We start from the raw sequence: 12,084 nt of genomic DNA on the forward strand, positions 1-12,084 counted from the left end.
TCATGTAGATGCGCGTGCGTGTATATGTATACACCTGAAATCCGAAGAGAAAGGAAGAAAGGAGATGTGATTTCTCAATTTCTCTCTGTCTCTATCTAGTCAGCACACATTCCCTATGGCAAAACCCTAATAAATAAGTAAATAAATAAATAAATAAATAAATAAATGGAGAAATGTGAACTATATAAGAATTCAGTTGGGTTATAATTTTGCCCAAGACCATTACTAAGTTCATCAATGTCATCCTGGAAGATAGCCTCTCTTGGGGAGGTATTTAGCATTGTTCTAAACTCTGTAGTATTCAGCATTTATAGCAATGATATTAGTGAACAGAAGAAGCAGGAAATTTTAGTTGACTTTAAAAGTCAATATGGGGGGGACCAGCAGTTAGTGTAATGGCTATGTCGCTGGACTCCCATGTAGTCAACCACAGTTCACGTCCTGGACCCGGTGGCTTAAAACTCACGCCGGGCGCGTGTGCGTGCATGCCCAAGATCCCAAGAGGAGAATGGAGGAGAAGGGATTGCGGCGTGACCATCCCCCTGGGGGGCGATTTCTCGCTTTCTGTCTCTATGTCTCTGTCTGTCTGGCGAGCTCACGCGCCCTATAGAGAAAACCTCTCCAAAAAAAAAAAAAAAAAAGTCAATATGGGGATCAGCAGTTGGCATAATGGCTATGTCGCTGGACTCCCATGTAGTCAACCACAGTTAGAGTCCTGGATCCGGTGGCTTAAACTCACACTGGGTGTGTGTGCGTGTGTGCCCAAGATCCTGAGAGGAGAATGGAGGAGAAGGCCATCCCCCCTTGGGGGTGATTTCTCGCTTTCTGTCTCTCTGTCTCTCTCTGTCTGTCTGCTGAGCGCACGCACCCTATCGATAAAACCTCTCCAAAAAAAAAAAAAAAAAAAAAAAAGAAAGTCAATATGAGTCCATGGTCCCATGCGATTCTTATTTAAAAAAAAAAAAAAAGAGAGAGAGAGAATTGAATCACTTTAATAATGATATATTTTACAGGTCAAGGAGACGATGATTCCACTGACCACTCTCATCTAAGAAGTAATTATAGTTTAGAAACAAACATGTTTTGAAGGGGGCATTAATTAAGAATTTAAAATGCTTTCAGAGAGAAGATTTGAAAAACCATCTCTCTTTGTCAGTAGAAATTATCTGGTAGTGCTATTTTTATGAAAAGTGTTTTTCTATGTTAGGAATTGTAGAAAGTGGAAAAAAGATAATATCCTTGGGTTTTCTTCCTATGTTGGCACCAACTGAAAGTAAGACACAGAAATAAAAATCAGTGACAAGTAAACGCTGGATTAGAGAACATGGCTTGGACTTTTCTAGCAGGGTTCCAATTTAGATATGCTTACCGACGATTCTCTTGGGTGCACAACTGGACAGTTAATAGTCTTCCCATTCAGGGGCTCCTCATAACTTAGAGCCAACTTGAACGCACCCATTCCGTAGAAACAGATCCAAATGAGAGAGCCTCAGAACGACAAAGACTCAATTTCTTCTTCCAAACCCTCCATTATTAAGATAAGTAAATTTCTCCCCCTTGGTGATTGAGGAATGAGGAGACTAGTCTGGACTTTGATTTGAATTTCTCCCCTAAGCAAGTTGTAAATTTTTAGAAAAGTTTAAAACATAATTCTTCTGTGGAGGGGCATAGATTACCTAAAGAAGTCATTAGAGAGTTGCTTGCCCCCGGATGGCCCTCAAGTCAACAAATGCCATTGAGCTCCCATGAAGGATCGTGCAGCTCAGTAGGGTAGTTCTGGAAGGTGAAGCAGAAGACCTGGAGGAGTTCAGTACAAAGAAAGAGACTTAAAAGTTGTGCCACTGATTTTTCAAATAGTCAAAAGGCTGTTTAAGTGGGAGCTCCAGGAGGTCAATTCAAATCCATTGGTGGAAATTGCAGGAAGACAGATATTTGCTAAATATAGAAAGATATTCTTAACACAAGTAAAGCATAGCATTCTCAAAGAAACCACTCTTTTAGGACAAGCATTCAAATAGAGACTGCCAGAATGCTATATGCTTACACGGAATAGGAAGTTGGATCAAAGTCTTTTTTGAGAGGGAAAATAAACACTCTACTGCCGGAATGTGGGGAGGCTGTGCTAAGCTGTGATAGAACAATCAAAATAAGGGGCACTTCCTGCTCGACATATGTTTATTTAGTTTGTTTTGTTTTACTTTTTAAATAAAAAGACCTTTAAGGAACTTCTGGCTTTTGAATCCAGGATTTAATTTTCTACTAAATAGTTGGAATAAACTATTTTCTTTATAATGAGTTATGCTTTCTTTTTCTTTCTTTTTATTTTATTTTTATTTTTTGAGAGGTTTTTGCTATAGGGCATGTGTGTTAGCCAGAAAGACAGAGAGACAGAAAGAGAGAAGTCACCCCCAGGGGGGGATGGCCACGCTGCAATCCCTTCTCCTCCATTCTCCTCTCGGGATCTTGGGCACGTATGCACACGCTACCGGCGTGAGTTTAAGCCACCAGGTCTGGAACTCGAACCACAGTCGACTTCATGGGAGTCCAGCAACATAGCCATTATGCTAACTTCTGGTCCCGATAATGAGTTATGCTTTCTATAAGGAAAAGTTCTCTGTGAGACAGTAGACGGATCATTATTTGATTTTTGCTTTCTCTTCAGTCGGAAATACATTTGTTTTCTTAAAAATCACTTATGAAGTATATATCAGGAGCAAGAATATGAGCTGAAAAGATCTCAAAGTCAAAGCAAGATACGACTTTCTTATGTGCATACAAGTAACTATAGAACAAAAATCAATATATGAGAATTAAGTAAAATGCACCTAAACTGTTCAGGAAAGGCACAGAAAGCAAATACGAAACAAGCCGATTGTGGCAGATCACTTTTAACGTCAATGTTCTTTTGAGTCTGTGCCACTGATTTTTCAAATAGTCAAAAGGCTGTTTAAGTGGGAGCTCCAGGAGGTCAATTCAAATCCATTGGTGGAAATTGCAGGAAGACAGATATTTGCTAAATATAGAAAGATATTCTTAACACAAGTAAAGCATAGCATTCTCAAAGAAACCACTCTTCTGAAGTCAGAGATGAATGTGGAGTAACGGGGAGATACAGTAGGATCACATAAACTGGGGAAGAAGAACTGCTACTTGCAGCTCCAAGAAGGACCTACATTCCACATGGGACAGAGAGATAAGTGAACAGTATTCGTCCATTGTCTCCGGGTGTGCTCTCACAGCCACATTTGACTGTTCATCTCCACCAGTTCAGACTCTCTCCTTTCACTCATCTATTCTCTCTCTAATGCCAAGCTTGGCACCTAGTATAGAGTAGGTGCTCAATGTTTTTTCAATGTAAGATGAAACCTACAGATTTTAAGGGAATAAAACTAGTCATTAAGAATAGTGTTCAGATCGCAAAAGAGCAACCACACTGGAGGATTATCTTGAGAAAAACTTTGAAGGAAGAAAAAGAGACTGATGTCTGCTTGCAGATGGTGTATCACAGAATACTTGGTAGGGGGGCTGAATTGAGAAGGATTATGTGGGACTAGTGTGCTGGGCATTTGCTTTTCAACAATTTGAGCAGTTGACAAGTAAATATTTTCTCAAAAATATTTAAAACCATACTGTTTCTGCTGCTACAGAGTTATAAACAAAATTATGCAAAATTATAAGAAATATAATGAATGTTATCTTTAAAATTTGGTATTTTTAAATTTTGAAAGTTTTATTAGCTGTCAAGAACTATGGAGTATGAGCAAAAAAATATTTTTGATATGTAAAGGAAATATTTGTTGAAAAATGTAAAAAATAATTAATTTATTTTTAAAAAAGAATAGTCTTCTCTGGGACCAACAGAAGACATAGTGGTTATGTCACTGGACTCACATGTAGTCTACTGCAGTTCAAACCTCAGACCCAGCAGCTTAAAACTCACACCAAATGCATGTGCATGTGTGCCGAAAACCCCAAGAGGAGAATGGAAGAGAAGGGATTGTGGTGTGGGTCACCCCTAAGGGGTTGATTTCTTACTTTCTGTCTCTTTGGTGAGCACATGTGCCCTATAGGAAAAAAAAATCTCTTTAAAAAGAAAAATGGTGTTCTCTAAATGAGGTACCTAGAATAGTCAAATTCATAGAGACAAAGTAGAATGATGGTTGCCAGTGGTTGGTCAGGGGAAAGAAGAGTGGGGACTTTTTACTGGCTACAGAGTTTCAGCTGAAAAGATGACGCATAATAAGGTGGGTATACTTAATGCCACTGAGCTTGCATATTTAAAAATGGTTAAGGGACTGGCAGACGGCATAGTGGTTAACGGTGCTGGACTTCCATGTGGCTGACCATGGTTTGAGTCCCAACCTGGTGGCTTGCTTTCTCACTTTCCCTTTCTCTTTCTCTGTCTCTCTCTGGTCAAATTAAAATAAACAAATAAAGTAAAATAAAATAATATTTAATAAATAAATAAAAGTGGTTAAAATAGCACATTTTATGTGCATTTTTACCACAATTAAAAAACAAAAAAGATTGGGCCAACCCCATGGCCTGGTGGTTTTCAGGGAGCCAGATTCCACATTGATCATGTAGCTCAAATCTCAGTCCAGGCAAGTTGAAACACGTCAGAGACATCTGTGCCAGCAAGTCCCAAATCTTGACAGGACAGAGAAATGGAGAAGGGATTGCTCCATGACCACACCCTATCGGAGGATTCTCTCTCTCTCTCTCTCTCTTTCTCTCTCTCTCTCTCTCTCTTTCTCTTTCTGGCAAGTGCATGTGTTCACTTTTCCACTAGCAAACTGAAAGAAAAGAAGAGAAAAAAAGAAGAAAGAACTGGTTTTTAAAATATATATGTACACATAATTTTTTTTCCTCGAGCTTCCCAAAGGCATGAACACTTGCTGGAGAGGGAGACAGAGAAGGGGAATGTAAAAATGCACCCACCAGGTGGGGTGACCACACTGCATCCCTTCTCCCCCATTATCCTCTCAGGATCTGGGGCATTCATTCGCACTTGCCTGGTGTGTTTTCCAAGCCCTCAGATCCGGCCTCAAACTGCAAAGTTAGCCATGTGGGATCCAGCCAGTTTAACCATCAAACTAAACTAAACTAAAATATTTATTTTTATTACTTATTATTATTTTTAATTTTTCTGTATGACATTTGTGCTCACCAGAGAGAGAGAAAAAGAAAGGAAGAGAGGGAAAGTGAAAAAGCAAGCTACTTAACGCTGGAATTTGAACTGCCATGTGGGAATCCAACACCTCAAATACCAGGCCACCTGCTGGTCCCTTTAAATGTATGTTTTTAAGTTTTTTTCTTTCTTTTTTCTTGAGACATACACCCACACACACACACACCCCTGACAGGGTCTGTTTACACTGCAATCCTCCCCCTCAGCCTTCTAGCCAGTCACGATCATTCAGACACACTGGCATTTTTAGGAGGACCTAGGATCTGTACCCTGGGCCTTCCTATATGGCTGTAGTGTGGCAGAGTGGCACTTACTGCCTGTGCCACCACTCCTGCACCAAGATTGGCTTTCTTGAGACAGAAGAGGGGTTATTCTGGGAAGGTCCACATGATCACCTAACAAAGGGATTTCTGATTGAGGAGATGCCTCAGATCATGGTTTGAAAGACATCGATTTACTAAAACTCCTTTGCTATAGATGAAAACTAGGGATTTTTCTCGCTCTCTTCTGTTTTACAAGGTCTATTACATTTCACTCAGAGACTTAGGTCAGTTGAACAATTCCTTACTTTTAGGATGGGACTGGACCCAGGTTAAACAGACAAATGGTTTCAAATTCTGTAATCCTTATGCAAGGCCCCTAAACTTGTACTCATGGTAAATTTTCTCAAGTTGTGCCTATGAAGATGAGTTGCTTTCTAACAGAAACCTGGAAAAAAGTAAAAGAAATGACTTGTGAAACTATGGCTTTCCTATTTTGAAGGAGCAGGCACAGGTGGCAGATATTTTGGCCATCAATGGAACAGGGCAAGATCAGCTTCCATGGGACCTAGAGCAGCCATCCTCTGCCAAAGAAGGCAACATCCAGAGCCTGCTCCTGCCTGAAGACACACTACCAGAAGAGGAATATGACTGTGTCTCACCTGATGACATTTCCCTGCCTCCACTCCCGGGAAGCCCTGAGTCCCTCCTTGCACCATCTGATGCAGAGGTGGACCCTCCCAGCTCTTCCCTCAGCCTTCACATAAGCAGCTATGAGATGCAGACTGTCACCAGCTGTCCAGAGGAAGCCCAGGAATCTGTTTTCCCACCACCTGTTGCTTTTGCTGATGCATGCAATGATAAGAGAGAAACATTTTCAAGTCATTTTGAGAAGACTTATCCCCAATTTAAAGCTGAACCCCCATTAACTTCTGGAGGATTTCTGGAAAAGAGTACTGTCATACACACTATCAGTGCTGAACATCCAGAGAGCATGCTGAGTGAAGTGCATGACAGAGGTTTACAGCAGGACCCTCGGGCTCAGGGAAGTTTGCTAGAACCAGTGGAAAAAGTGCATGCTGATAATAACGAAAAAATGCATGCTGATGATAACATCACTAAAACTCGAGATAGGCTGCATGCTTCCCTGGATGCCTTCTCAGGCCTCCGGTTTCAATCAGTCACCAGCCGAGGTTACCAGAGGCAAATGGTTCCCCAAGAAGAAGTTAAAAGCACATCAGCAAAGAACAGTGTGGTCAGCCTCACTGGCCAGGCACCCAATTTCTCCAGACTCCTGTCTAATGTAACTGTCATGGAAGGTTCTCCAGTGACTTTGGAAGTTGAAGTAACCGGATTTCCAGAGCCTACACTGACATGGTGGGTAGCCTATAATGACAAGTCATAACCAAACCAAATCAAATCACTAGAAAAACCATTCTATGAGCACTAACATAAAGGTTTAGGGCTAGCTGCTTAACATTCTGTATCGCTCCAACTCTGCATGATTCAGCTTTACATTGAACTCCCAACTCTATTTTAGTTGCAGCATGGTTAATACCTTTAAGGAAAAAAGTGTAGCCATATAAAATAATAATTTAACAAACTCTAAAAGCATTTTAAGTTGTTTTCTGCTTGCTTTTATTATTCTTTCAGTTTAACATTCCACATTTCTGAAGATTGTGGGTTGAAATTCTTTCCTATTGTCTATTTGTACATAAGCATGACATTTCTTGGCTTAATGTCCCTTATGCAACTGAAAAACATAAAAATCTAGGCTTCTCTCTTATTTTATTTATTTCTTTCATTTTTTCCCTCTTTTCAATAGAGTTACTTATGCCCCCTTTGTAATATTGTTCGTTTTACTGAGATTTCTTTTAATAAGTTTCTTCAATGTGAAAGATGGAATAAAAGTATTTCTTTCACAGTTGCTCCAGGTGACAGGTAATAAACCCACTTCTGAAAGGGGGTGTAATAACTGAGCTGTGAACGACATGATTTCACTCTGGAGACAGCATTGTTTTGTTAGCCTATTTGTTTTAGTAAAAGTAAACTCTAAAATACAGACTTTGAGTCCTCTTGTATTGCTAACAACAAAGCACTTCTAACTTCTTGGATATTTGGGTTACTTTTAAACATTTAGAAATTTTTTATCCTTAAGTAGATGTATTTGAGGTCAAAGTTACAGACATGTGAGAGCAAGTTTATACTTAGAAACTAAGATAAGTAAGAAAGCATTTATTTATCATAATGTTTCAGTAGACATTAAGTTAACCATTTCAATATGGTGTGTGCTCATTAACGGTACTCAAAGTGTGAATGGTTCTCTAAAGAACTTACAAGAACTTTGATTTCTCAAAAGAAACTGCACCTGTGCTAACAGTGTAGCTGCTTATGCGTATGCGTTTATTTTATTTTGTTATATACACGTGCATGGGTTTTTCTTTTTTCTTTTTTTTTTACAGATTAGGGATTTCATATTTATGAAATAAAAAGGTATTTAATTCATTATTAAATATCATTCACCCCCAAGAAAAATGTTGTCTGAAGTGTCTCTTCTTTTTTCACACAATAACTTCTTTAGTATATATAGTTGAAGAACCAATGCAACATACATTATATGCATATATATGAACTAGTATATATATATATAAATAGCTATTGTAATATTATATTTATGAAGTACTATAGCAATATTTTATATATATAATATATATACATATATATACACGAAGAACTATTGCAATACTGTGAGAAAATATTTTGTCATAGATTTACAACAATCTTTCTTAATTAACAACGAACAATCTATCGGAATTATGCATCCTTAGTACACTCAGAAAAATGCAAAATTATCACTTAGCCAATGGGAACAACTGAGAATGATGCGGGTTTACCATCACTCCTTACATGGAAGAACACAAACATAAGTAAATAAATGGGAATCCGGAATATTAAAAATAAACTAATTAGTTGCTTTATAGAAAGATATAGTTAAATGCCCATGTTCATAGGAAACTTCCAGAAATATGTCCCTACCATCCTCAATCCATTGGCTATATAAAAGTACCTTTTATAATTAGAAGTAATTTATTTCTAATGAAATTAACTCACAAAAAATGAATCAACTCATTTCACCAGGAAATGATGTATAAATACCTTTCTCTAGAGCAGTACATTGGTATTGTCATGTGGAACTTGTGACACAAACGTGATGGGGCAGATGGGTCTCACCTCATTACAGATTCTGAGTTGCAGCTGCTGTTCCTTAGCGAACAGAATGAATGAAGCAGGCCAGATATGAGGGTACCATTTTACACTCTAGGTAATTATTGTCATGAGCAAATGGTGGCCCAGCATGACCAGATGGTCTGTTTTATAAGAGCAGCTAGATATTTGAATTTTCATATGCAATATTCCAATTGTTAAATGTTGTCAAAATTTTTATTTTTAAAAAACGTGGTCTGAGCCAATCAAAGCGATTCTCTGACCACCAGTTGCCAACTTCTTCTTGAAAGAAAAATAGCTCCACTGGAATTTGTTGTAGCTACAAAGTCCCTGCTAATACTAGAGAATATTGCGGTGGTAATAGGTCTATTAACAGTGGTTGTTAGTACTGGGAAATGATGTGAATTAACAGCCATCCTGACTTTAAAAACTGACTCTTTGCTTCAGGTACAAGAAGGGCCAGAAATTGTCTACAGATGGGCACTTACAGGTTTTGCACAAGGAGACGAGGCACTCGGTGTTCATTCCGAAGGTATGTGAGGCCAATGCAGGTCTCTATGTGGCTGAGGCCCAAAACTCTAGTGGCACTCTCTCTTCCAGTGTCATCCTGCATGTGACAGGTACCTGCAGGCCGCCAATCACAAGGATAAACTGGATAATTTTATGTTTCATCTATGTTAGTGTGTCCCTAATGTACTGGATACTCACCCAGTAACTGGATGGATGTCATTCTTATGAGCCTACAGGACTAAACGTTTTATTTTCCTGCACCTCACACCAAGGGGAGCCCCATTCTGGCCATCTTGCTTGTTTGGCTAATAACATAGCTAGGTAACTGATCAAATTTTCTTTAGTGCTTAATGTATTTGAGGAGCTTGGTAAGTTATTTGCAGTAGATATGTATATATTTTTGTACTCTAGAAAGGTGCATTTGATATAATGTGAAGCAAAATTACATCATGCTTATTCTCTCCTGATTTAAGGGGATGCAGATGAAGGCTTACATCAGCATAGAGATGTAAACTAAATTTCAAATACAATTATTTGATCATTTACTTTTAATTGCATTCATAAACATCTCTTTGTAAAGAATAACTGTAAAAATATTCAACTTAAGTTGTAATTTCATGATTGCGTTAGCTGTCTTATAATTTTGTTTTTCATGTCTTGATCTTATTTACTGAAATACATTCTATGTAGTTTCAGCATAAACTACCATCCAGAATCTGAGGGGGGTCATTGTAAATAATCATTCCTCAAGTTTATGTCATTGGTCTGACATTGGAGACCAGATGTGCCATCAAGTGTCAGTAGAGTTTCAGTCCTCTGTCACCTCTTCATGGACACAGACTGCAATAATGGACCAACATTATTCTTATCATTCCAGTGATGTGTTTTTGGCAGCCATATAAACAACTACAACCAGACCCTCCTGCTTCTAATCTTGAGTGATCTGCTGACTATTTTTATAGTATATGGCAAGGCATCTCACTGCCTCAGTTTCCTATCTGGAAAATGGGCTCATTATCTACCTCTTGGGCAGTGAAGGATTTTCATTTCACATCTTGTAGATCTAGAATACGAGAAGCATTCTATGAAGACTAATGATAATTATGTCATTCAATGTCATTTTATCAGCCTCTTGCCCACTATTTCTGCTTCCAATGTTATTTTTTAGAATATGAAGCTAAACAAGTGCTGCTAAGATATGATTTCCAACTATTCCCATGGGGAAACTGATGTTTTATGAATTGGAGCTTAACTTTCCTTCTAATTTCTTTCTTTCTTTCTTTTCTTTTTTTTTTTTTTTCTTTGAGGGGTTTTTCCTATAGGGCATATGTGCTCGCCAGTAAGACAGAGAGAGAGGCCAATGCAGGTCTCTATGTGGCTGAGGCCCAAAACTCTAGTGGCACTCTCTCTTCCAGTGTCATCCTGCATGTGACAGGTACCTGCAGGCCGCCAATCACAAGGATAAACTGGATAATTTTATGTTTCATCTATGTTAGTGTGTCCCTAATGTACTGGATACTCACCCAGTAACTGGATGGATGTCATTCTTATGAGCCTACAGGACTAAACGTTTTATTTTCCTGCACCTCACACCAAGGGGAGCCCCATTCTGGCCATCTTGCTTGTTTGGCTAATAACATAGCTAGGTAACTGATCAAATTTTCTTTAGTGCTTAATGTATTTGAGGAGCTTGGTAAGTTATTTGCAGTAGATATGTATATATTTTTGTACTCTAGAAAGGTGCATTTGATATAATGTGAAGCAAAATTACATCATGCTTATTCTCTCCTGATTTAAGGGGATGCAGATGAAGGCTTGCATCAGCATAGAGATGTAAACTAAATTTCAAATACAATTATTTGATCATTTACTTTTAATTGCATTCATAAACATCTCTTTGTAAAGAATAACTGTAAAAATATTCAACTTAAGTTGTAATTTCATGATTGCGTTAGCTGTCTTATAATTTTGTTTTTCATGTCTTGATCTTATTTACTGAAATACATTCTATGTAGTTTCAGCATAAACTACCATCCAGAATCTGAGGGGGGTCATTGTAAATAATCATTCCTCAAGTTTATGTCATTGGTCTGACATTGGAGACCAGATGTGCCATCAAGTGTCAGTAGAGTTTCAGTCCTCTGTCACCTCTTCATGGACACAGACTGCAATAATGGACCAACATTATTCTTATCATTCCAGTGATGTGTTTTGGGCAGCCATATAAACAACTACAACCAGACCCTCCTGCTTCTAATCTTGAGTGATCTGCTGACTATTTTTATAGTATATGGCAAGGCATCTCACTGCCTCAGTTTCCTATCTGGAAAATGGGCTCATTATCTACCTCTTGGGCAGTGAAGGATTTTCATTTCACATCTTGTAGATCTAGAATACGAGAAGCATTCTATGAAGACTAATGATAATTATGTCATTCAATGTCATTTTATCAGCCTCTTGCCCACTATTTCTGCTTCCAATGTTATTTTTTAGAATATGAAGCTAAACAAGTGCTGCTAAGATATGATTTCCAACTATTCCCATGGGGAAACTGATGTTTTATGAATTGGAGCTTAACTTTCCTTCTAATTTCTTTCTTTCTTTCTTTTCTTTTTTTTTTTTTTTCTTTGAGGGGTTTTTCCTATAGGGCATATGTGCTCGCCAGTAAGACAGAGAGAGAGACAGAAAGCGATAAATCACCCCCCCCCAGAGAGAATAATCTTGGGCATGCATGCACACGTGCCTGGCATGAGTTTAAGTCACTGGGTGCAAGACTCAAACCTCTGTCGACTACATGGGAGTCCAGTGACATAGCCATCATGCCAACTGCTGGTCCCTTCCTTCTAATTTCTTAAGACCATGTCCTTTCCAAAGACTTGAAACTGAACTCAGGAGGAT

The 12,084-nt window shown here is 38.5% G+C and overlaps 1 protein-coding gene across 6 annotated transcripts in view; it reads left to right on the top strand.

The window, feature by feature from the left end:
- The window catches only part of CCDC141 (coiled-coil domain containing 141), a 239,919-nt gene extending 228,269 nt beyond the window's left edge, over window positions 1-11,650 (top strand). For 3 of the 6 annotated variants that reach the window (XM_006151644.3, XM_027773112.1, XM_014589012.2), the window contains 2 exons: window positions 5,954-6,828; window positions 9,124-10,325. In XM_006151644.3, coding sequence (XP_006151706.1) covers window positions 5,954-6,828; window positions 9,124-9,391 — 1,143 coding nt within the window. In that variant the 3' untranslated portion in view covers window positions 9,392-10,325. Of the gene's footprint in view, window positions 1-5,953; window positions 6,829-9,123; window positions 10,326-10,552 lie in introns of those variants that run through there. The other 3 variants (XM_027773111.1, XM_027773114.1, XM_027773113.1) reach the window with 3 other exon arrangements.
- The last annotated feature ends 434 nt before the right edge of the window (window positions 11,651-12,084 follow it).

Source organism: Tupaia chinensis, unplaced genomic scaffold (assembly GCF_000334495.1).
Source record: "Tupaia chinensis unplaced genomic scaffold, TupChi_1.0 Scaffold000322_1, whole genome shotgun sequence".
In the NCBI taxonomy this organism is placed as follows: domain Eukaryota; kingdom Metazoa; phylum Chordata; class Mammalia; order Scandentia; family Tupaiidae; genus Tupaia; species Tupaia belangeri.